We start from the raw sequence: 23,734 nt of genomic DNA on the forward strand, positions 1-23,734 counted from the left end.
TGCACAAGTTGTCATTTTTACGATGCTATTTTAAGGACTTCATTGACCCCTGGATGTCCATGATTTTTTCGCTTCGCTCTTCGTTGCCGATGTGCACTGAAAAAAAAGTGAAGTTGATTCAACATTCTGGTTGTAAAGGAAGTGTGCGAGAACTTACAAAATGCTAAATTAACTGCTAAAGCAGTTACTTTAGCAATGTCAAGATGAAAAATTAACTGCTGTGGCAGGTAATTTAGTATTTTGTGAGTTCTCGCACACTTTCTTTAAATCCAAAATGTTAAATCAACTTCACTTTTTTTTTGGTGTGGTGTAGTTTAAATTCAGGGGACAATTTTAAAAAATGAGGCCCGATTAAGTTCTCCCTCTCTTCGGCTGCGTTGCTCACGTAGCTCTCGAAACATCGCTACAAATAAGACAAACGGAACCAACACAAAATGGAAACAGAAGAACACGCGTTGATGACGGCGCAGAGATACAACTATTCGTACTTGACAGATGTCAAGGTTGCATAGAAGCGAAATTGAAGGCGCCATGGCGTGAAGCGTAAACTCACAATGCTTCATTCTATGCTGACGGTGAGTTGTCGCTCAGATTCGAGAGAAAATTTAAAACTTGAGATCCGAATACGTCCCTCATGCTGTGTTGCTCACATAGCCCTAGAAGCGCACCACTACGGAAAAGACAAACGAAAGTAAACACAACATTGAATGGAGCGAAGGAACGGACGAAAGTTGTAACGGCGCAGAGATACAACTATTCGTACTTGACGGATGTCAATGTTGCATAGAAGCAAAATTGAAGGCGCCATGGCATGAAGCGTAGTCTCACGATGCTTCATTCTATGCTGCCAATGAGGTATCGCTCAGAGCCGGCACAGAATTTGAGAGACGAAGCCCGAGTGCGTCTCACCTAACTTTGGCTGTGTTGAAATGCGATTTTTTTTTTCAATTTATGTCAGATTCCTTTTTTAGGAAGCCATATCTGAAGCTCGTATGTATCCGTACTAAATGCATACTTTCCAGCTGTCTTCAATTTTCCGCACAGGTTCCTCAACGTACTCATGCTTCAAAAGCCGTACAGTGGATCGAGTCAATTAGAGAGGTCGGACATGAAACTATTGACTAAAACTGCAAATTTTGATGTTTATTTCGTCTCACTTTGGACTTAAAGAGGTGCTTCTCCTAGAAAATTTCACGAAAAAACCAATGGAACCACTTTTAGAACCTCAAAGATTCGTATGAACGGAGTTATAGGCGTTTAAAGTTTCCAAATTTTTTCCGACCTCTCCCATCGACGCGGTCCAGTGTGAGCCGCACGGAAAAAACAAGACTAGTGTTGAGCACTACTGGCCGTTTAGTGGGGAGTAGTTGAGGGCTGGCGTCTAAGCGCTGTACAGCTCAACACCGGAAGGCAGTCCAGGTGGGCACTGAACATGAGTAGTGCTAATCAGATGCCGCGAGACGTAGTTGCGCTTAACAGGTGTAAATTCACCCACGGGACGTCGGAGTCACCATAGCCTGGTGGTAACGCGCTGGTCTTCCACCGGTGCAACCAGAGTTCGATCCCAGGCGGAGGCGTTTCATATTTTACGCTCAATCCAAAGTCACTTTGGGGCTTGACACTACTTCTACCTTAGTGACCCAGCCTCGAGCTGTTTAGTGCCCAGCACTCCTCTGACTTGGTGGCTCCATTTGACCTAACCCTCGTTAGTGTCCAGCACTAACATGTAGGTCCCAACCCTAAGCTCGTTTTTTCCGTGCGTGCTAAGTAAAAATGCCGTTTAAGCATTCGAATCGCCTTTCTTCCTTGAAAATATTTCTTTTTGAGGAAAGTTACGAATATTATTCCTTGAAATTTTCAGACTTTTTAGATCAAATTAAAAACGAAACTTTGCGTTGAATCTTCGGAAAAATATTCAAAATATTCCTGAAAATCCGGTATTTGTCGGAGGAAATTTGGCAACGCCTGATGGCTCATGCGGCGTTCTTACTTAGCAAATTTCTTCCTTGGAAATATTTGTTTTTGAAGAAAGTTACAAGTATTATTCCTGGAAATTTTCGGACTTTTTAGATCAAATTCCAAACGAAACCTTGCGTTGAATCTTCGGAAAAATATTCAAAAATTTTCCTGAAAATCCGGGATATGTCGGAGGAAATTTGGCAACGCCTGACGGCTCATACGGCGTTCTTACTTAGGACGGCAGTAAACGGCTCCGGCAAAACCGAATGCATTACGCACGCAACGGAAACATATTGAAACGCGGCGAACCGCCGCCGAAGTGACTTATTGGCCCGCGGCAAGGGCTGAAGGGGGAGGGGGTTTGTAATCGGGTCTTCGAAATCCTCGCAGCGTATGACTTCATTCTACCCGTGCGCTTGAGCCCCCCCCCCCCCCGGCTTTTCAGAACCCCCCACCCCCTCCCCCTGGAAGTGCCCCGGGTCCTTTCAGCGCGGCCCTGGATCCGAATTCGCATTCAGTCCGCGCCATTTGATGCCATATTAGAGAATTTTAGCTGCGGTGCCGAATCTGAGGGCGAAATCGCAGGATGTACCTAGAGCCCCTTTATACCGGGAGTTAAGACGATGTGAATCCATTTCTGATTGGTTCCCGTATTTTAGGCCTCCACAGTGTCACAAACAGGAATAAAGATTACATTTTCATCGATGGAGAATTTGCATGCAAATTTTTTATTGCTTCATCTAAAAGTGCTTAAAGAGCTGATCTCACAGAATTTTTTATAATTTTTTTCTGATACGAGAAATTGAATAAAATCGATTTAAAAGTGAGAAAATGTGCCGCTTAATGACGTAATCTGGCGGTATTTCCCATTTAAACACATGTATGTTAGCAGATTCGATCATTTTGTCTAATCTCCTCCAATAATTGTTCAATTCATGAACCAAGGGTATCCTCGTGTTCAGTTCACTCAGCACTGGAAAAAAAACACATTGGATCTAGAGTTCAGGCTCTTGAAAACATTGACAAGAAAAAATACTATTGAATCAATCGGATTTTTGCTTGAATCAAAACGAAATCCGTTTAATTTAAGAGGCTTGGTTCTTGATTTAAGCTAGATCCTGATTGAATCAAGAGTACTTTTTCTAGCCGATGTTTTTAAGAGTCTGGACTCTAGATCCAATGTGTTTTTTTTCCAGTGAGTATTTTTATGCTTAAACTTAAAATTCATCTTTCAGACACCTGCAAATTCTCTGATAATAAACTGGGATGGACCGGGGAATTGGGGGCACGGCAAGGAGCAAACGGAATGAGAGAAGGAACGGAGACAGGAATTTGAGAATGAGCCGACCAAAGATTACGAAAAACTATCAATTGGTGTTATCTTTATTCCCGTTTGTGACTCCATGAGGGGAAGTTTCTTATAACTCTCAGTATAAAGGGACTCTAGATGTACCGAGGTAAAAGACCGTGTCAGTAGCCAACTTTTGCTGGTATAAAGAAGAGTACTTCAGAAGGTAGATCTTCAACTTTAGCGCAATGCATTCTAGAGCAGTGGCGAAGCGTTAATGATCGATTATCGATATTTCCCAATTTGAAGCTGCAGTAAAGAATCCATTATCCAAGTATTCGTTGCGAACACCCTGGCTATTGGTCGGATCCTTTTTCAAAGGTTCGAATCGAGATTTCAGACTGTAGATAGATTTTTGAGGAATAATCGTGCTGAAACTCAGCTTACACATGAAACGATGTTGAATGTACTGTTTCCGATTGCCCATCGATATCGATGCATTGAGATCGGTTGTAAAATGGGAATAGAATTTTTGACTTTGATTCCAGATTTTAGGAGATGTCACGTTACAGAGGCTATTTTGAGTTTCGTGTGCGATTGTGTAAGTAGCGCATAACAGCCGTGCTAAGGCAAAACGCCGTATGAATATTCGAGAATTGCCAAATTTATCTGAATAAAACATTTAATTTTGAGGAAAACACATATTTACACATATTTCTTCTTGAAATTTTAAGATATTTCAGATCAAATTGCGACGAAAATTATATGAAAAATTAGAAGGAAAATGTTCTCAATGTTCCAAGAAGACTCGGATTTTATTGAAATAAAGCTGGCAACGTCTAAAGGTTCATACGGCGTTTTCCCTTAGCACGGCAGAAATATTGTCTTTGGCGAAATATACTTTCGTGTGCAGGAAGCGCAATTTGCAATTTTCTCGTTCAAATTTTTAAGTTCGGAGTGAATTTCGCACCATCCAGATGCGATAATCCTTCTGTTCTAGTTATTTTCCGCACGGAGCGACTCTAATTTTTGCTATAGCAAAAGTTTGCAGCAGACCTATTTATGAGCGCCCCCGAGTGGCATCAGAAGAAATTGCATGAATGGGACGCTTGCGTGCATCGCGGAATCGTGCAGTGGGGATTGCATTTTTAAGGCCAGAAAAAAGCTCAGTTCAAACGTTAGATTTCCTTTTCTAATTTTCAAATGAACGAATAGTACAAGAGTTATTCTTACTACATTTCACGTTGCCTGATTTGCTTCCTGCAAACATTCTTTTTTTTTTAAAAAAAAAGAAAAATGTTGCGAGGACTTAAAACTTTCCATGAATTTCCCCTGATGTACACAAAATATTTTCACAAAATTTCGAGTCAGAATTTTTGCGCGGTTGATTTGTCTTTAAAAAGTTGAATAAAACGAAGACGCGATAAGTAATGAAGCAATATTCAATACATCTATGCCATTTTGGTTAACGCCGGCCATAAATTAATGGAGATATCCTTCTAAAAAAATTCGGGATGACGCGCCGTCACCAACCACTTCAATATATTTCAAGGTAAGTTTATTCCATTTTCGTTTCATGGGTGAAGCGTGATGAAGGACTGGCAAAGATTTTAAAGAGAGCAAAATAAGAAAAAAGGAGGTTACAATTCATTTATTTAAAGAGCCCTAAGGAAAAAGAATGAAAAATAAGAAAAGAGGGGGAAAAATAATAGACGGAGGGGGATGAAGAGAAGGATAAAATGGAAGGAAAGTAATGGTGATAAAACGAATTTATTTTTATAAAATTCTTCATCGTCGGAGGCCATTTATGCCCAAGAAAAATTAACATGAGAGTTTTTACAAACACAGAGTGTTTTTAAATGGAGGATAGGAAGAAAATAAGACTTAAAAAAGAAGAGACAAAAAAGAAGAAGAAGTTAAAATATGATGGAAAAGAGAGGAGGAAGAAAAAAGAAGAGAGGAAGAAAGAAATAAGAAGAGAAGAGAGGAAATAAAAAGAAAGAATCATAACGGAAATTTCTACCACTTTTGCGAAGTTGAATGAAAATAAAGCCGGCAGCATGGGAGCTGGGACAAGCAATGGAATATTGATGATTAGCAAGCCGGGAGCGACGGCACATGTGTACTGCAGGTCACGGACACGAGTCTTGCAGGCGCGAAATAGGCACACTGCACAGCGCACCGGGCACACCTGTCGCGCATGGCTCAGGCGAAATGGGAATACGGATCAAAGTCCCTCCCCTCCCCTCCTTCAATAACGGAGAATCACCCGGCCCCGGGATCGGAGAAAGGGGAATAAGCGCTTACATATGAATAAATGCTTTTCATAATGCTTCGGGACGGAGGAGTTAGATTTTGGGCTGACGTCCGCGCCAGTGCCACTGAAACTTCTCGCTCACGCACCGGCGATAAAAATTGCATATTATTTTGGAATACGCGGCGATAGAGAATTTGCAGCTGCCTAAAATTTGATTAATTTTGTGTAAATGGAAACTACTGAGTGAACTGATTTTCACGTAGCTCAGGAGTGTCCCATTAGAACCCCCTCAATTGAGGGTATTTCAACCTGTTCACCACCTCCAATATGTGCTCTCCGCGGAGGTCAGCACCCCGCAAAATTTTTAGGCTGCAAAGTCAGAGCCGAAATTCAAAAAAGAAAATTCCCTCCTCCAAAAAAAGAGGAATTAATTCAAAATGCAGGGAAACAAGACAAAAGCAAAAAGTCTTATTCTGATATACTCCGCGGTCAAGACCAAGCGCAATCAACTCAATCAAATAAAACCTCTAATAACTCGCAATCAATTATGAATGAAATGATGAATGAAATCATTAAGAATTATCAACTCCAGTTTGAGATGTCTGATAAGAGATTGGATAGACTTGAAAAACTATTTGAGTCACAAACTAAAAATTTATTGGAAGCTATGTTAGCCGTAAGCGACTACCTACAAAAAATCTATAATTTACCAAGAGTTTAAATTATACGCCTCCTAATGCCCCTCGTTTTAACTTGGACATACAAGGAGACAAAATTTGTTTCAGACGGTTAGCCTGACGAAACTCTTTTAAAAAATTGAACCAATATATTCTGAAATAAATTGGCTCTATAACTCTCCACCTGTTACTTTAGGTTGGTTTATTTTATTGTTAAAAATAGTTACTAGCTAATATTTAAGGCTAGAGATAAAAACTGCTTTTTAAAAATTGTATGGATCTAAAAGCGCTCTTGTACAATGATTATGTTGTTTTGTGCAAATAAAAAAAAAAAAAAAAAAAAAAAAAAAAAAAAAAAAAACTGAGTGAACTGAACAGGAGGATACCCTTGGTTCATGAATTGAACAATTATTGGAGAAGATAGGATAAAATTATCTAATCTGCTAAAATGCGTGTGTTTAAATGGGAAATGTCGCTAGATGACGTCACTAAGCGGTGCATTTCCTCACTTTTAAATCTATTTATACGGTTTCCCATGTCAGAAAAAATTACCTATAAAAAATACCATGAAATCAGCTCTTCAAGCACTTTCAAATGAAGCAATAAAAAATTTGCGTGCAAATTCTCCATTTCGACGATGTAAGTCGGCAATCACATAACTCGTTTGCGGTGTCTGAAAATCTCCGCCTCGATGTTATTTTTTTTAAGGAGAACAAAATGACATCATTCTTTGAAGTTTTTGCAGAATTTTTTTCGCACAGACAAGAAAAATCACAGCAGTTTTAAAGAATTGCCGTTGAGTGGTTCTCCGGTTAAAAAATAAGGTATGACAGGAAGTCTGCGACGTCGCAAACCGAGTTATGTGATTGCCGACTTACACCGTCGATTTGCTTGTGTAAAGCAAAAAAGAAGCTCATTACTTCGAAATGGGCCTATTGCAAACTTCAGCTACAGCAAAAAGAGGAGTTATTTCTTACAGAAAATTCCTCAAAAATCACGATGAGCGCATGCGGTTCATTTCCCTTAACTTTTGCCAAAGCAGTGGTGAATGGGACCATTGAAGCAACTATACCAGCACTAAGGTGATGCGAGGAGGTATCCATCAATTTGAAGGCGATTTTAACGATATGGTCAATTAATAGGAAAAAACTTCTTTGAGGAAGGATTATGAAGACACGGCCCGAGTAAATTTCACAAAAATCCAAAGAACCCTGATCGTAAAACCAAGCAATGTATGCCTGTTGCAAAATTTAGCTTCAGCAAAGATCAGAGTTGTACCTTAATGAAAATGTCTCAAAAATCATGATGAGCGCATCGAAAAAGTCTCAAAAACACTCCTAACGTTACAATTTGCCGATGAAATGTGCATTTTCTAAGCTCCTCGCTCCAAAAATAATACTACGGCACACGTAAACATTTCGTAATAGGAATCGTTCCAACCCTTGCGCACTAAGATGCTACATGGCTGACGCTTCCGCGCGCAAATCGTGAGGAAGCACCACACTGGAAGAAAAAGTCGCTCGGATCTAGAGTCCAGACTCTAAATAACATTGACAAGAAAAAATGCTCTTGATTCAATCCGATTTTTCTTTGAGTCGAAGAGCCGAGCGTCTTGATTTAGGCGGATTTCCTTTTGATTCAAGCATAAGGTCTGATTGAATCGAGAGTATTTTTTCTTGTCAGTGTTATTAAGAGTCTGGACTCTAGATACAAGCGACTTTTTTTCCAGTGCATGGTATCGTTTTTATCAACGCGAGGCAGATGTAAATATGAACTCGCCGCCAGTCATGGCACTGGACGCCTCATATGTGCGCTGATGGTAGCGTATAGAACGTCAGCGCGCCTTCAATTTTCTGAACGCAACAAGGACGTCCGTTAAACACGAATATTTGCATCTTAACGCCGTCATCGAAGTCGAGTCTTCCTGTCCACCAACCCCAACGAGATTGCTCTCGTGCTAAGGAAAAACGCCGTATAAACATTCAAATGTTGCCAAATTTTGTCTTAGAAAATATTTAATTACCTACAGAACAGTCATAAATATTTATACTTGAAATTTTCAGAAAATTTAGATCAATTTACGAACAAAATTCTCTAAAAAACGCAATAATTTTTTTTACATATTTTCCCGGAAATTCGTGATTTGTAAAGGAAGATTTGGCAAACTCCGGTGGCTCTTACGGCGTTCTTCCTTAGCACGGCTTACTTAGGTTTTTGTTTTGTTTTAATTCATTTTTTTTTTTTTCATTCAGTATAGTACAAAATTATAGTACATACGATAGAATGTTCAGACCAACATACTGGTCTTTTTGCAGTTTATTTTAATATTTAATCTTACTTAAAAATTCTACGAGCACTTTTTGGGTCACGGCATAGTGGAAATGCATTCAATTAAGAACTTGATATTTGATTTGCGTGTACTGGGCTCTTTCTTGGTGGGGCAGCGCAAGCGAGGACACATACAGAACTTAAAAGGATAAACTTTTCATCCGCTATTTTCCACGTAAGCTTGGCGAATGGATTACATATTTTTCTCTGCCTGAAATCATTAAAAGACTTCATACATTCCAAGCAGTTCGACATTCATAGGAATCGAAAAGTTCAGCGCGCGTCGCCGCATCTGAAACTTACATAAGAAATACTTCGTTACCAATCGCGTAGCGTGCTTTGCAATATATCGATTGATCTGTCACTTGAACCTATGGAAAAGGATCGATAATAAGGGTGTTCGCAACGAACACCTTAATAATCGATTCTTTACCACAGCTTCAAATGGAGAAATATCGATGATCGATCAATCACGCCTCACCTAGTTCGTCACCCCCGATGACTTTTGAGAAACTGCAAACGCGCACACAACTTTTTGCGTGAAAAGGGGTTTCTTTGTGTGGTCGGGCGCTTTTCAAATTTCCCGCGTAGAGGCATAGAAATATTGCAAAGTTTAGCCGCGAGTGAAAGAAACTAGGTTGTTAGAGCCCGTCGGTGAAACTCTCTGAGAAGTATGCAGAGTTTGACTGATTTGACCTAAATCAGCACACTTACGACCAGATGTTGCCTAATTATTCCTCTATGATTTACTTGTTTTCAAGGGAAACACAACCGCACTGCTCTGACATGAAATTTTGTTGGTAAATTCTTTACAATTTAGGGTAAATTCATAAAATAATGGGAAGATTCATGCCATTGCTTTGACGGTTTCTTGTTAAAAATAGAGTACAGGAAAAGTAAACACAATGAAAATTGGACGTATTTCTGCCAAACGGAACTATGTGCATTATGGCGGGAGCCCTGTTATGCACAGATCCTTATGGGTCTCAGGGATCATGTCTTAATTCACATTGTTCCGTTTGGCAGGAATACGTCCAATTAGGCAGCGTGAAATTTAGTTAGGCTGATTTTGACAGAGGCGAGGCGTGAATTATCAATATTTCCCCATTTGAAGCTATGGTAAAAAATCGATTATTATGGTGTCCGTTGTGAACACCCTGTTTATAGATCCTTTTCCATAGGTTTAAATGGCAGATAAATCGATATATCGCAAAGCACGCCACGCCACTGGCATTTTGATTCATACCAACTAGTTATACTGAAAAAAGAAGATAGAGGAAAAATAAGATAGAGAAAAAAAAGACAAGAAAGTGAGAAGCAATGTAGGAGGGAGAAGTATGGGAAAAGAAGCATATGATGATACCGAGGCGTAGAGGAATGATGAAAAAGGAGAGAGGGGAAAATCAATCTGCGAGATTTAGAAAATAAGAAAGAACGGAGTAGGAAAAAGAAGGAAGAATGAAGGGGAGAGGAAGGAGATGCAGGAGAGAGGTGAGGAGAGAGAAAGCAGGGGGGCATAAATCCTAGGAAAATGTGCAGGGATGAAAAGCCGAGATGTAAAATTAGAAAATAAATTAGGAAAACATTGGAATCTGAGAAGAAAGAGGGTAAATAAAGGAAAGAAAGAAGTGTATGAAAATGTTATGTGAAGGTAAAAATAGCAGAATTCGTTATGGATATATGGTTCGTATATGGTTATTCGTTCGTTATGGAATTGTCTTGGTAACTTTGACCATTCACACCTCTGGAATTAGAGCGCAGATTTTGTTACGAAATTGGTAAGCACAGAAACGGAAAGAATACAATTTGAAAGAGCCAGAGGATGAAAGAGAAACATGAGAAGAACAGAAATAAAGTAAAATAAACACGTAAAACTAGTTCTGGAGATGTTCAATTCTCGATGACTTGAAGTGGGGCAAAAAGTTCCCGAAGAGCATGCTCGCAATTTCAGAGTTGGAGTCAGCTTTTATTTTTCCATGACGTTGCAGAGATCGAAGCACTTGGGCTCTCATTTTTATGCTCTCTCAGTCGTGAATTTAACGAAATAACTTTCATCCTATCTCAATTTATCATTCTGTCTAAAGATATTATGAGGAACTAAAATTTGTTGATTTCAAGATGGGAGAAAAAAAGAGAAGAAAAGGGATGAATAAACCTCAACGGCGCAAACTCTTCGAAACGGTACGGTTTGGCTAGATAGCCAGAAAATGTAAGAAAAATACACTTCATAAGCGAGTGATAGTCAAAAGGGAAATGTTCGGTTTTTTCACTGCGAGAATGAAGATTTCAAAGCTCACACGATATTTACACGTTTGGGAGGATTGATGCAAAAACGCGTGTCGCGGCTTGTGGCGTTGCAGATTTCCTGGCATACTTTCTTTTCTACATCAATTGGTCATATTTCTATTGGACGTTTTTAGTTCAATCGTAACACGAAGTCCAATTGGGGTCTCAGGGCTCATGTCTAAATGCACATAGTTCCGTTTGATGGAAACACGTCCAATTAAAGCGAATGGACCAATAGACAAGGTACGAATTTAAGCATTCTAATACATGTTTCTAGACCAGAATTTCACGTAAAACACGATTCGCGCAACGAAAATTACCGAAACCAACTCCTAACGAAGATATTAACGTTTGTATTTCACATTGGTTACGAGGAGTTTGAACTGCCCGCTCACAAGAAACTCAAAGCTCTACGTGAGTCAAATCGTGCACTACAACGGTTTCAGCAAACTTCTCAATCGAGCGATGTTCATTTCCCACCATGTGCTGTTCAAACTATAAACAACTTGCAATAGCTGAGCTAAAGCGTCAAGATTAAGGTTGCCAGATTTTTATATCGCAGAGACTGTCATGATAACGTTTAGCGCGCGATGTGAGTCACGTAGAGCATTGGGTTTTCATGAGCGGGTGGTTTGAATTCACGCATCAAGAATCATTAAATATCTTCATAACGAGTTCATTTCGGTAATTTTCGTTGTGCGCATCGTGTTCTACGTAAAATTCTGGTCAAGAAACATGTATTAGAATGCTTAGATTCGTACCTTGTCTATTGGTCCATTGCAGAGGTTTGAGTGGCCAAAGTTACCAAGGCACCTTCAAATTTCAAATTTTGCGAAATTTATTCAAGCCTTCTGAAACTTCAGTTTCCATTTCTGTCACGCTGTGGTGCAGTGGTTGTAGCGCTTGCTCTATGATCGCGAGGTCCCGGCTTCGATTCCCGGCCAGTTGCCCCGAGTTTGATGGTCTGACACAACGGATAGCTTTGCAACGGCTGGCTTGATTAGGGGCGTTAGAGCGCAAGATTTTCCCTCGTGGAATATTTGAAGTGAAAAAAAAAAAAAAAAATCTTCGGGACCACCTGAAACGGGGCATGAAACCTGAGAATAACAGGAGTGACGCGGGTTCAGAACACCTTATACCCAATATTCAGGGTTGCCACAGAATTTAGAAAATGAAATTCCCTGACATTTCCCGGTTTTCCTGACACATTTCGTTGAAATTCCCTGACGGTTGAAAATGTGCCGGATGGTTAGGAAGGCATAATTGAAAATAGTTTTCAGGCAAAATTTGTTGTTCGAAACCTTAAACCCATTGTAGAGAGCAAATGAAAGTTATTTAACAAATTTTTCCTAACATTTTCGTCATTTTCCCTGACACTTCCCGGTTTCCTCCGACTTTTGAAAATTCCCTGACATTTCCCGGTTTTCCCTGACTGTGGCAACCCTGAGTTTTGGTAAATCTGGTGACGGTGCGTTGATGGCACGCGATAAGAGCAGGACCCCACGGGGGGGGGGGGAGGGAGGGAGGAAGGACGGGGGCTGATTAGGTCGAGGCCCTGTAAATGGGTTTCCGTTGAGTTGGGATAAATGGTAAATCGGCGGGAAATTAACGCACAAACAATCTCTGCTCACAACTCACGGCTCTGCCCCCCCCCCCGTCGGGACCCCAAAACGCGCTATCGGATCTCGGATTTCTGCTCGTTATGGAGATTTGTAACCCCCAACCCCCCTCCCCCCACTTCCACCCGAACGCGGGATCGGCCCCGAGGCTGAGGTGCCGGCGGTGACCTATACTTCACTGATTTGCTAAGAAATAACGCCGTATGAGCCTTCAGACGTTGCCAAGTCTCCACTGATAAAAACCGAATTTACTGGGAAAATTGTGAACATTATTTTCCGAAATTTTCAGAAAATTTCTTACGCAATTTCATCTAAAATATCTGAAAATTTCAAAGAAAAATATGCACGAATGTTGTCAAAAATACAAGCTTTATCAAGGGAAATTTGACAACTCTCAAACGTTCATACGGCGTTCTTCCTCAGCACGGCAGTTTAGCGCCGCGTTTCGGGAAGCGGGTTTCTCGATTGTCGATCGGTTGGATCGTGAAATCGCATTGAATGGAGAAATTTCAGGAGCTTCAAAGTAGATCACCTTAATTTCACAATGAAAACACTGAGGACGAACCGTCAACACTGCTGTGCTAGGGAAAAACGTCGTATGAACCAATAGCCGTGCCATATTTCCTTCCGTGAAAACCGCGTTTATTTGAGATATTCTGTAGGAGCGGACCTAGGGGGGGGGGGGGGACGACGCATGCCCCCTCCCCGTCCCCCTCTTCCTTTTTTAAGGGGAAAAAAGGACGCCGATCGCCTAAAGTTGGCAATTATTCGTGACAGAATTTACGCAAGCTGCATAGTATATGCTGCAAAATTTCGATAATTTCTGAAGGAAGCTCCACGAACCCCCCCCCCCCCCCCTCATCTCGACTCCGTTTGAAAGGTCAGGGTCCGCCTTTGAAATTCTGAATATTTTCCTTCTAATTTTTTTTTTTTTTTTCGCGATCGGATGTAAAATCGTCACCTTCCGGCCGAAGTATCACAAGCCCCATGCGGCGTTCCAAAATTTCCGCCGCCATTTCATTTTTTGACAGAGAAATTGTTCAACGAGGCCGTCCAAAAATTTCACTGAATTTTCTATGTGCTTCCGATAAAATTCAGTGAAATTTTCAAACGGATTCAACCAATGATCTCTCTGTAAAAATAAAATGGCGGCGGGAATTTGGCACATGGCGCTTGTGATGCGGCGCGCGCGGAACTTGTGTGTGATAGGCCGGAATGTGACGATATTTGAAAATCCCGAAACGTACATTTGAAATGCAAAAATATGTTTAACTTTCTTAAAAACTAAACATTTTGTCGAGGAAAGTTTGGCAACATTTAATTGGTGGTGTGGCGTTCTTCCTGAGCAGGACAGAACAGTTAGGTCGTCCTCGAATGTAGCATTGGCCGCACTATTGTTTCTACGATGACTACGGCGTGGAATGATCATCAGTGATTTTAGAGCAATATATTTGAAAATAAGAAATTATCAACTGTTCAATTTCCGTAAAACTTTTGTCGGGTTTTGCGCGAAATTAGAGGAATAATCGATAAAATGTACAGTTAGTTTTACCATAAACAGTCATTTTTGGAGTGGACATGAATAACTAACACATAGAAAAAAAATTGATTGCTGATTTAACAATTAAATTGTTACAAATTATGACCAACATGTTTCACGAGTACATTTTACAATCGTAGAAAGCTAACTTAACCACGAGGGTGGTTAAATTAGCATTTTCTAATTGTAAAATCTACATTGAAACATGCCGGACGCTTTTTTCAACAACAAAATTGTTGAATCAGCAATATCAATTTTTTCCGTACAGTAAGACTTGATAGACGTGAAAATTCCAGTGCGTTAGTTGCAATATCCAACCGCAGATTCTGAGGTAAAAATTCTTTTAATATAAATTCCTGCGAAAATTCCGAACTCATTATTTCCCTGGAAAAAAGTGGAAAGCTAAGAGACTCTGCAGTTTTCTAACTCGGAGGTTTCGTTTCTGGGAATAAAGTTGATGTTTACAGTTAATCCTCGGACGACCTCTGAATCCATCTGCCATTCTCTTCTACTTAATTCGTATTAAAATACGGCTTAAAAATTCGTATTAAAAATTTCTATGAAATGCTAATGCTGCAGATCGGCGAGCAAAGCCTGATTCAGAGGAACGAGAGCGCTACACGTTTCCTCGGAAAATTGCATTTCTCCAACGACGTACGCGATGGAAGGTTTAAAAATAAATTCCTTGAGAAGATAATTTAAATTAGTGTGATATACTACAACGATGAAACTGCAAACTCGTGTATCCCGTCTTGACATGCTGCTCATGTTTCTAGAATAATTTCTTTCGCAATTCGAGTGCCAAAATGTCTTCATTTTCAAATTTCCTGACATTCCCTGACATTCCTTGGCTATTTTTGATTTTCCATGACTCCGAAATTTTCTAATTCCCTGACTTTCCCTGACCTTTTGGCGAGATTTATACTTTTTTCAATGCATTGAAGTTTACTCAACTTTAGATACCATTTCTTTGTCTGGAGATAGAATTTTTGGAAAAGGCGTTGAGCATAGCTGCTTAAAAGATAACAGCCCTAAAATTGACCGGAAAGAGTTAACAGTTATAGAAGAGAAGTGATATGTTTTAGTGATGAGTAGATGTAACAGCAAATCTCGGATTATTCCCACAGATGCCCTGACTTTCCCTGATTTTACACGGTCGTCGCAAATTTCCTGACTGTTCCTTACTGGAAAAAAAAAAACACATTGGATCTAGAGTCTAGACTCTTGAAAACATTGACAAGAAAAAATACTCTTGATTCAATCAGATTTTTGCTTAAATCAAAAGGAAATCCGCTCAAATTAAGAGGTTTGGTTCTTGATTTACGCAAAAATCCGATTGAATCAAGAGTATTTTTTCTTGTCAATGTTTTCAAGAGTCTGGACTCTAGATCCAATGTGTTTTTTTTTCCAGTGCTGATTTTCCAGACCGCTGGCAAACCTGTTTACAACATGTTTTAAGCACTCCCCTAACATCCTAATTCTGTGCGAGGAATATTCTGTGAAAATTTATGGCAGTAAAGTTGCTTCTCTTTCCATGGATAAAATAAAGTGGAAAATCTTGAAACCAAACGAGGTACGCGATTTTGCAGTTTCACTTTCGACTGAACATACTGAGTTCAGCGGATTGGATCGGTCAAATCAAGCACGTTATTAACTAATTCAAGAAATTGTTTTGAAATAATTTATCATCAGGCCACGTCAGCTTTTACTGAAGTTCTACCTGGATGGCATTTAGCAAAAAAGAACCGGCGCGATTACAGTGTTTTCAAAATCGTGCAACTTCTTCTTTACTTTTAAAAATACTTAATATATGTACAGTATTAAAATCTACACGATTATTTTCCTTTAATAAAACATTTTTTGGTGGGAAGCAAAAACTATTTCCTACTCTAGGCTATTTTTTAGAAAATTATGAAGAAGTAATATTTCGTATTTAGATTTTGTATTTAAGTAGTGAGATTTTGATTTTTCGCGATTTTAAGTGTGCACGTACCATGGACTCACCCCGAGCAAACCATTTTTGGGTACATTTTTGTCGCAAAAACTGGTCAGAAAAGTGGTCTTGTTATTGACCAGTTTATGACTGTTTCTCGGCTCAAAAAGCCTCGCCTAGAGTCGTGACCGTGCAAAATCCATTCTACGACTCCAACTACGTAGGATCCGACTGAAATCTCGACATTTCTTTCTCAGCCCCAAATCGAGAAAAATCGACAGGGGTTACAGGGACTAAATTTTTAGCGTCAAAATCGACAGTTTGCCGATCGGGCCGAAAAAAAAGTAAGCTCGCTTGGAATTGACCCGCTGAGTGGGATTTTCGAGTCGGAAAAGCTCCTCGAGTCCCTCGCTACGAGCTATCCGCCGAAAACGCTCCGAAGAAAGAGACAAACAAGTTGGTTTTTGCAATCGCTAGCGATAGCAATATTCGTCATGGGAACTTTTGCTTCTGGGATATGAAAATTTTAAGGTACAGTTCGTTTGTAGTATCTTCAGAATTGAAGGGGCTATGTAATTTTGTGTCGACATCTCTTTTTTAACATTTTTAATTTTTTTTTCTTTGCATACAAGAAAGCTGTTATTTACCAATTATTTATTTTCGTTGGATTATGTATGGTTTTTGGAAGTTAACGCATTTAACTTTCAGTTTCGTTTTTTCGGCGTAAAGTATGATATTTTTACTCTACGCATATGCCCGAATACGCATCATAACGACGGTGAAACTACCAAACCACGTATCTCGTTTGCGGTGTTTAAAAATCTCCGCTCACATTTTATTTTTTTGAAGTAGACCAAACCAATATCATTCATTGCAATTTTCACGGAATTTTCTCCGCACAAAGAGGAAAAATCACAGAAATTTTCAAGACTGGATGTTAGGTAGTTTTTCATTTAAAAAATAAAGTATGACAGGAAGTCTGCGACGTCGCAAACCGAGATACGTGGTTTGGTAGTTTCACCGTCGATAAGTGACCTATGTGCTTCCTAAGTTGCCATTTTTTTCGTTCAAATAGATGTAACCGAAATGTTAGATGTGTACTACCTATACTACTTTCATGTCATTGCTTTATTTATTTATTTACTTTTTGCGTAGGTATAAATTGTTATTTTTTGCTGAATTTTGGAGAAAATATAGCTTTAAGAACGTGGAATGTAAATTAATTTTATTGAAAAAAGAAAATACCATCATTAATTTGGGCGAACAGAGAAAATATACATCAATATTTGGGTCAACATCTCCCTGATTATATAAAGGATGAATATATTAGTATTTCTGTATCAAAAAACTTAGCTTTTGTCTTCAGAGATACGATGATTCTAGTCCCAGTCAATTTGTTTTATTGAAAAAACAAAAAAACAAAAAAATAAATAAAAAAAAAAAAAAAAAAACAACTGAAATGTTAGACATACTATTTTCATGTCTTTCTATTTGTATCAATAGGTACTTTTTGCTTAACTTACGAACGTTGAATGCAAATTAACTTTATTGAAAAAAGAAAATAACGTCATTAATTTGGGGGAACATGTGGCTGATTATATGAAGAAGGTATATTCCAGTATTTTTGTTTAACATATTAACTCACGAGAAAATGTTCGTACATTTATCATCTACTATTAATTATTTTTTGATGATTAGTCTAAAACATTCAATACAACCATTAAAAAGTAGTTCCCATCGTCGGGTATCGAACTCCCGATCGCCGGGTGCCCGCACCGAATCAAAAAACGAGGCGGTTTAGTCAACTAGGCTATAATGGATCCACGTGAGCGGGAGTAAAAATAGCATACAAAAGACTCGGGCAATGGGCGGGACTTATCACAAGAGACCTTGACTGCTTTTGGGATGATATGAAGCGCATTGCTGTATTGCTGTAGGAGCCATGGTTCGCACTGTTTTAATGCGTCTCGAGGTCCATCCCATTATGCATTCCGATCGCGGCAGTTGAGCTAAGGCAATATTTGCGTATCCATGAATTAAATCAATCAATCGAGCTCTGATTTTGACTTCTTTATCCGTAACGAGTCCTCCAGAACAATTTTCCACCTTGTACGATGGTTATTATTTCTTTACTTCTATTTTTCAAATTTGAGGTGGGATAATGGCGGCTTCTCATGAATACCGAGGTAGGCGATCTTTTGCACCAACGAACAGAAAACTGATGGCGAAATATAACCAATCAGAACCTCCCAAAAAAAAAAATTTGCCTAAAAACGGAACTTCGTGGTTCTGCGCAGATTTACCAGTCAGACGCGACATCTCGAGGTGGAAAAAAACTCGCTGAAAGCGAATTTTAGCAATCAACACAACTTGACGTAGAGACATGATTGGCTAAAAAATACAACGGTTTTTGATACATCGGAAAATCAACCAAAAATCGGAGACTGGGCGAAACGCTCAAGGTCGCAGAGGTATAGGGAATCCCATAGCGAAAGCAACGGAACGATTCTAATATCATGGGGAACTCCGTTCCCATGACAAAAGTTGTCAGAAAAGCTAGTTTTTGACCGATTTTTGACTGTTTCTTAGCTCAGGGAGCCTCGCCGGGTGTCGGGACCGTGCGGAATCGATTTTCCGCCTTCAACTACGTAGGATGCGACTGAAATCTCGAAATTTTTTTCTCCGTCCCAAATCGAGAAAAATCGACACGGATAACATGGACTAAATTTTTCGGGTCAAAATGGAAATTTCGCCGATAGGGTCGGAACCAAGTAAGCTCGCTTGGAATTGACCCTTGACCAATTTCTGTATCGAATGTGAGGTTTTTTTCCAAACACTATTCTGCTTTCATTCCTATTAATTTTGCCGATTTTTGGGTTTAGAATGATTCTTTAGACTCATGCGCAGGGGCTAACGTCCTTTTTTTTTGCTGAAAATTCAAAATCTGCCGAGATTTTTTATCTAAAAGATATAGAAAAAAGCGACAAAAATGTATCCAAAAATGGTTTGCAGGGGGCGAGTGAATGGTACGTGTACACGTAAAATTGCGAAAAATCAAAATCTTGACTGATCCTTTTTCGAAATACGCGATTTGAGATTTTCATAGTAAATGCAACTTTTCTACTGATTTTGATCCGATTTTTTTATTTTTTTGTACATTGAATCGGTGTTGATCGGTTAACGTTTTCATTTTTCGTTCGATTTATTTCGATCATACATACCCTCTCGTTACACGCACACTTCCTTTCATACCCTTTTTTTTTAACTGAAAAATTCGTCTTCAGCTGCGTCTGCGGCAATTGTTGTTACGAATATGTTGTGCGTGCTGGTTTCAGGTCATTACATACACGAATCTCTGAAGGCGTTTTATGTGCGAGAGCAATTCGCCTTCAGCTGCGTCTGCAGCAATTGTTGTTACGAATATGTTGTGCGTGCTGGTTTCAGGTCATTACATACTCGACTCTCTGAAGGCGTTTTATGTGCGCAAGTGGCGCACCCTGTTGGAGAACTGGCGAATTGCTCTCGCACACAAAACGCCTTCAAAGAGTCGAGTATGTAACTACCTGAAACCAGCACGCACCGCATACCCTTAACAACAATTGCCGCAGACGCAGCAGAAGGAGAATTTTTCGGTTAAAAAAAGAGTATGAAAGGAAGTGTGCGTGTGAAGAGAGGGCATGTATTCGATCGACTTGATTCGAACAAAAAATAAAAACGTGAACCGAACAACACCGATTCAATGTACAAATAAATAAAAAGAGGAGAAAGATCAGTATAAAAGTTGCATTTACAATGAGAATTTCAAAGCGCGTACTTCGAAAATAGCACTATCCAAGATTTTGATTTTTCGCGATTTTAAGTGTGCACGTACCATGGACTCACCCCGAGCAAACCATTTTTGGGTACATTTTTGTCGCATTTTTTTTTTTTTTTTTTTTTTTTTTTTTTTTTTTTTTTTTTTTTGCTTCAAAACCACTGTGCCGGGACTCATGCGGAATTTGAGATACACCCTTACGCCATGGGAGCAACGAATTGGACCAAGTTCAGCAGGAACTTACCAGTTACCATGCCGCATTTTGAAAAGAGAAGAGTTTGTACGTCGCACGCAGAGCCTATGCATATTGTTCCTTTTAGCTTAAATAGTCCAATATGAGTACACATTCATTCCGATGTATACATGACTGGATTGCAATTTGCAAAAAGGAACCAAGAACATTCCAATATTGCTAGGATTGTGCAACTTACATTCCTTGCAATAAAATTACTAAAACCTTGCAAAAGATTAATTTTTTTTTTTTTTTTTTATTAGAGAAATAGACAACTACAAGGTATTAATTCTATTTGTGCTAACTTAAGGATAAAAATAATATGTTAGTTGGTAAAAAGATTAAATTTACTATGGTAATTTTCGTATTGAATTTATATAGTTTACTGGGAGTATTGTAAAACTTATTTAGATGGTAAGTTTATTTTTGCAAGGTGAAAAAATGTGCACAATTATAGCGACATTGGAATGCTTGTGGTTGTTTTTTGCAAAATGCAATCGAACTGTAAGAGACACCCAGTGACGAAACTCAAAATCTAACCTACCTGGAGATCGAGGCGCGTTTCACAGAGGTCACCTATGAAACCGAGGGGACAGAGACAGACGGCTGACTGCCCAGACACCATGCACTTCCCTCCGTGCTGGCATGGCATCCGACTACACCGATCAGCTTTGCATTCCTCTGAAAAAGATAAAGAAAAACGAAACATTAAGTTAATCTTTTCGCCCATCTGTTTTTCAATTTGTTCCGTAGAATGTGAGTCTATTTTAAGGAAGGGCATTCATGAGACTACAATGTAATGCAACGAAATTTTGAATATAGACACTGGATGCCGCATTCAAAGTAATTTCCTCAACAGCTCTTTACCTTTAGGTCACAAGGTGGAGAAATGGTGCTGGGTCCACACACCTTTTCGCGGGAAAATCAAAGCCAAGAAGTTCTAAAAATTAAAATTTGAGTCAAAAATAAATTTTTTCAACTCTAATGAGTACCAGTACAAAACTGACCACCAATATTTCACCTACTATTCCAATGCAAACTGCCTGAACTGAACATTCTTCCCCCTCAGTTTTGTACTGGTACTCGTTAGAGCTAAAAAACGTTTATTTTTGACTCTGATTTTAATTTTTGGAACTTCTTGGCTTTGATTTCCCCGCGAAATGTTGTGGACTGAGCACTATTTCTCCACCTTGTTACACACAGTTCGGGCCACTTCATAGTGTTTTTTTCTCTTATTTTTCTTAGGGTTGCCATACAAATTAAAATTTGAGTCAAAAATAAATTTTTTCAACTCTAATGAGTACCAGTACAAAACTGACCATCAATATTTCACCTACTATTCCAATGCAAACTGCCTGAACTGAACATTCTTCCCCCTCAGTTTTGTACTGGTACTAGTTAGAGCTAAAAAACATTTATTTTTGACTCTGACTTTAATTTTTGGAACTTCTTGGCTTTGATTTCCCCGCTAAAGAGTGTGGACCCAGCACCATTTCTCCACCTTGTTACATACAGTTCGGGCCACTTCATAGTGTTTTTTTCTCTCATTTTTCTTAGGGTTGCCATACGTCCTCTTTTTCCCGGACATGCCCTCGTTTTGGCACCCTGTCTACGGTGTTCGAGGATGTTCCTAAAAAAAGCGGAAAAGTCAAGGTTTCTAGGCATTTTTTGAGGCTCTTTTATGCAATTTTTGGCTCTTCGTAAGGTCTTGGTTTCACATTAAAAAATTGGACGTATTTCTGTCAAACAGAACGATAGACGAGTCGGAAAGATGAGATGTCCTCCAGAAAAACTGCATAAGAAACAATGTTAAAGTGGGCGTGATTGCTTTTTGGGGAAATGGAGAAGCGGGATTTTACATTCTGTCAAACGGAGCTATGTGCCAAGTGAATGCGGCACTCATGAGCCGTAGGCATGGCAAAAGAGCGTTGTTGACAGGGCTCATGAGACCAAGAGCGACAACGGCGCCGGCTTCATTGCCGCTGACGTCACTGGCGCTTCATAATTCCCATTCATTCTCACGGCCCTCGACCAACGAGCGCACTACTTCTTTACCACCGGTTTCAGGACATTCCGTCAACGATTTTTTGTCCGGGCTCCTGCTTAGTCCAGTAATTTACGTCCACGCGTAAAATAAGAAACAGTGACTTGGTCCAAATCTTATATTTCGGTCCGTATGTAAAATTATATTGACAATATGGTATTAGAAAATTGAGAGAGAAGAAGGTGTTGCTATGGTAACTCATTTTTGAAATAAGATGTTACTTTCTTCTTTCTTTCTTTAACCTTTATAAATAGTTTAACTAACTATTTATAAAGGTTAGTTAGTTGGTATAATTTTAAGACATTCAGCGTCTCAGGCTATAAACGTCTTTACAGATAATTTTGAAAATGGGAGTATCAACGAAAATTTAGATTTTTAAATTAAGAGACGTGAAGAGTTTTAGAATTTTTTGTCGATTTAAAATATACCGCATAGATATAAACCTTTTTTTAAATGATAATTTCTACCAAAATTCTGAAACTCTTCACCTCTCTTAATTTAAAAATCTAAATTTTCGTATATACTCCCATTTTCAAAATTATCTATAAAAACGTTACTAGCCTGTGACGGTGACGCTGAATGTCTTAAAATATACTGACTAACTAACTTACTTCATTTTTATTTTTAAAAAATTTTCCAAGTGCCAACATTTAATCCACATTTAACCGCGACATTTAATCTCAATGAGCCATACTTGTGTTGAAAGGAACTATACAAAAATGAAAAAGAGAGAAAAAACCAAGAAGGACGCAATCTTTGGTTTTAATCCATTTTTACATCGATCTTTCACAGTCAAACACGTCCAATTTTGAGCGTTTGGTTGCGAATACACCACGCTACAGCACAGTAAAATCACAAAATATAAAAGAAAAATTAAAAAAGCTTTGGAAATCATTAAATGAGATACGGAGCCGCCTTAATACTTTCAAAATACACGTCATACTTTCCTTTAAAACATTTTTTTTTTTTTTCATCAAATGAGAATAATCCGTGCAGAGCGTGCAAACATTTCAAAATCATGAGTTGAAAAACGCTGACTACGCGAGATTAAATATTAGAGCCCAACACAGAGCAAAATGCGCACTGGCGCCTACAAACCTAACTGGATACTTCCCGCGTTGCGCAATGCGAGAAGTATACCTGTTAGGTTTGTAGGCGCCTATGCGCGTGTCACGCAGGTCGTCCAGCGAAGTCCGGAGTGCTACGGAGTTTCAAGCAACTTTTTCGCGACATGGGTGTTGCACAGTATCATACGAGATTGAAGGCGCTTCAACGTATCAAGAATGAAAAGCTTCCTTTCGGGGTAAAGATCTTTCCTTGCAAAATAAATCAAGATACTTACAAAAGGAGCGCGGTAATCTAAAAAACTCACTTAGTCCTAGCATCCGTATTTAAAACGACGTTTAGCATAATTTTTGAATTTCATTAGAGAAAAATGCGACTCAATTTAGGCAGAAACATTCTTGAGTATACTGTTAAGAAGATTTTATTTTGAATCAAGAATAAAACAAGTTGGTTTTTGCAATCGCTAGCGATAGCAATATTCGTCATGGGAACTTTTGCTTCTGGGATATGAAAATTTTAAGGTACAGTTCGTTTGTAGTATCTTCAGAATTGAAGGGGCTATGTAATTTTGTGTCGACATCTCTTTTTTAACATTTTTAATTTTTTTTCTTTGCATACAAGAAAGCTGTTATTTACCAATTATTTATTTTCGTTGGATTATGTATGGTTTTTGGAAGTTAACGCATTTAACT

At 39.0% G+C, this 23,734-nt stretch overlaps 1 protein-coding gene across 1 annotated transcript in view; it reads right to left on the reverse strand.

Annotated features, from left to right (window-relative positions):
* The window catches only part of SP2353 (EGF like, fibronectin type III and laminin G domains protein pikachurin), a 458,909-nt gene that overhangs the window by 50,609 nt on the left and 384,566 nt on the right, over positions 1–23,734 (reverse strand). The window contains exon 7 of the mRNA XM_019048593.2: positions 20,478–20,614. Coding sequence (XP_018904138.2) covers positions 20,478–20,614 — 137 coding nt within the window. The remainder of the gene's footprint in view (positions 1–20,477; positions 20,615–23,734) is intronic.

This window comes from Bemisia tabaci, chromosome 10, assembly GCF_918797505.1.
Source record: "Bemisia tabaci chromosome 10, PGI_BMITA_v3".
Classification (NCBI taxonomy): Eukaryota; Metazoa; Arthropoda; class Insecta; order Hemiptera; family Aleyrodidae; genus Bemisia; species Bemisia tabaci.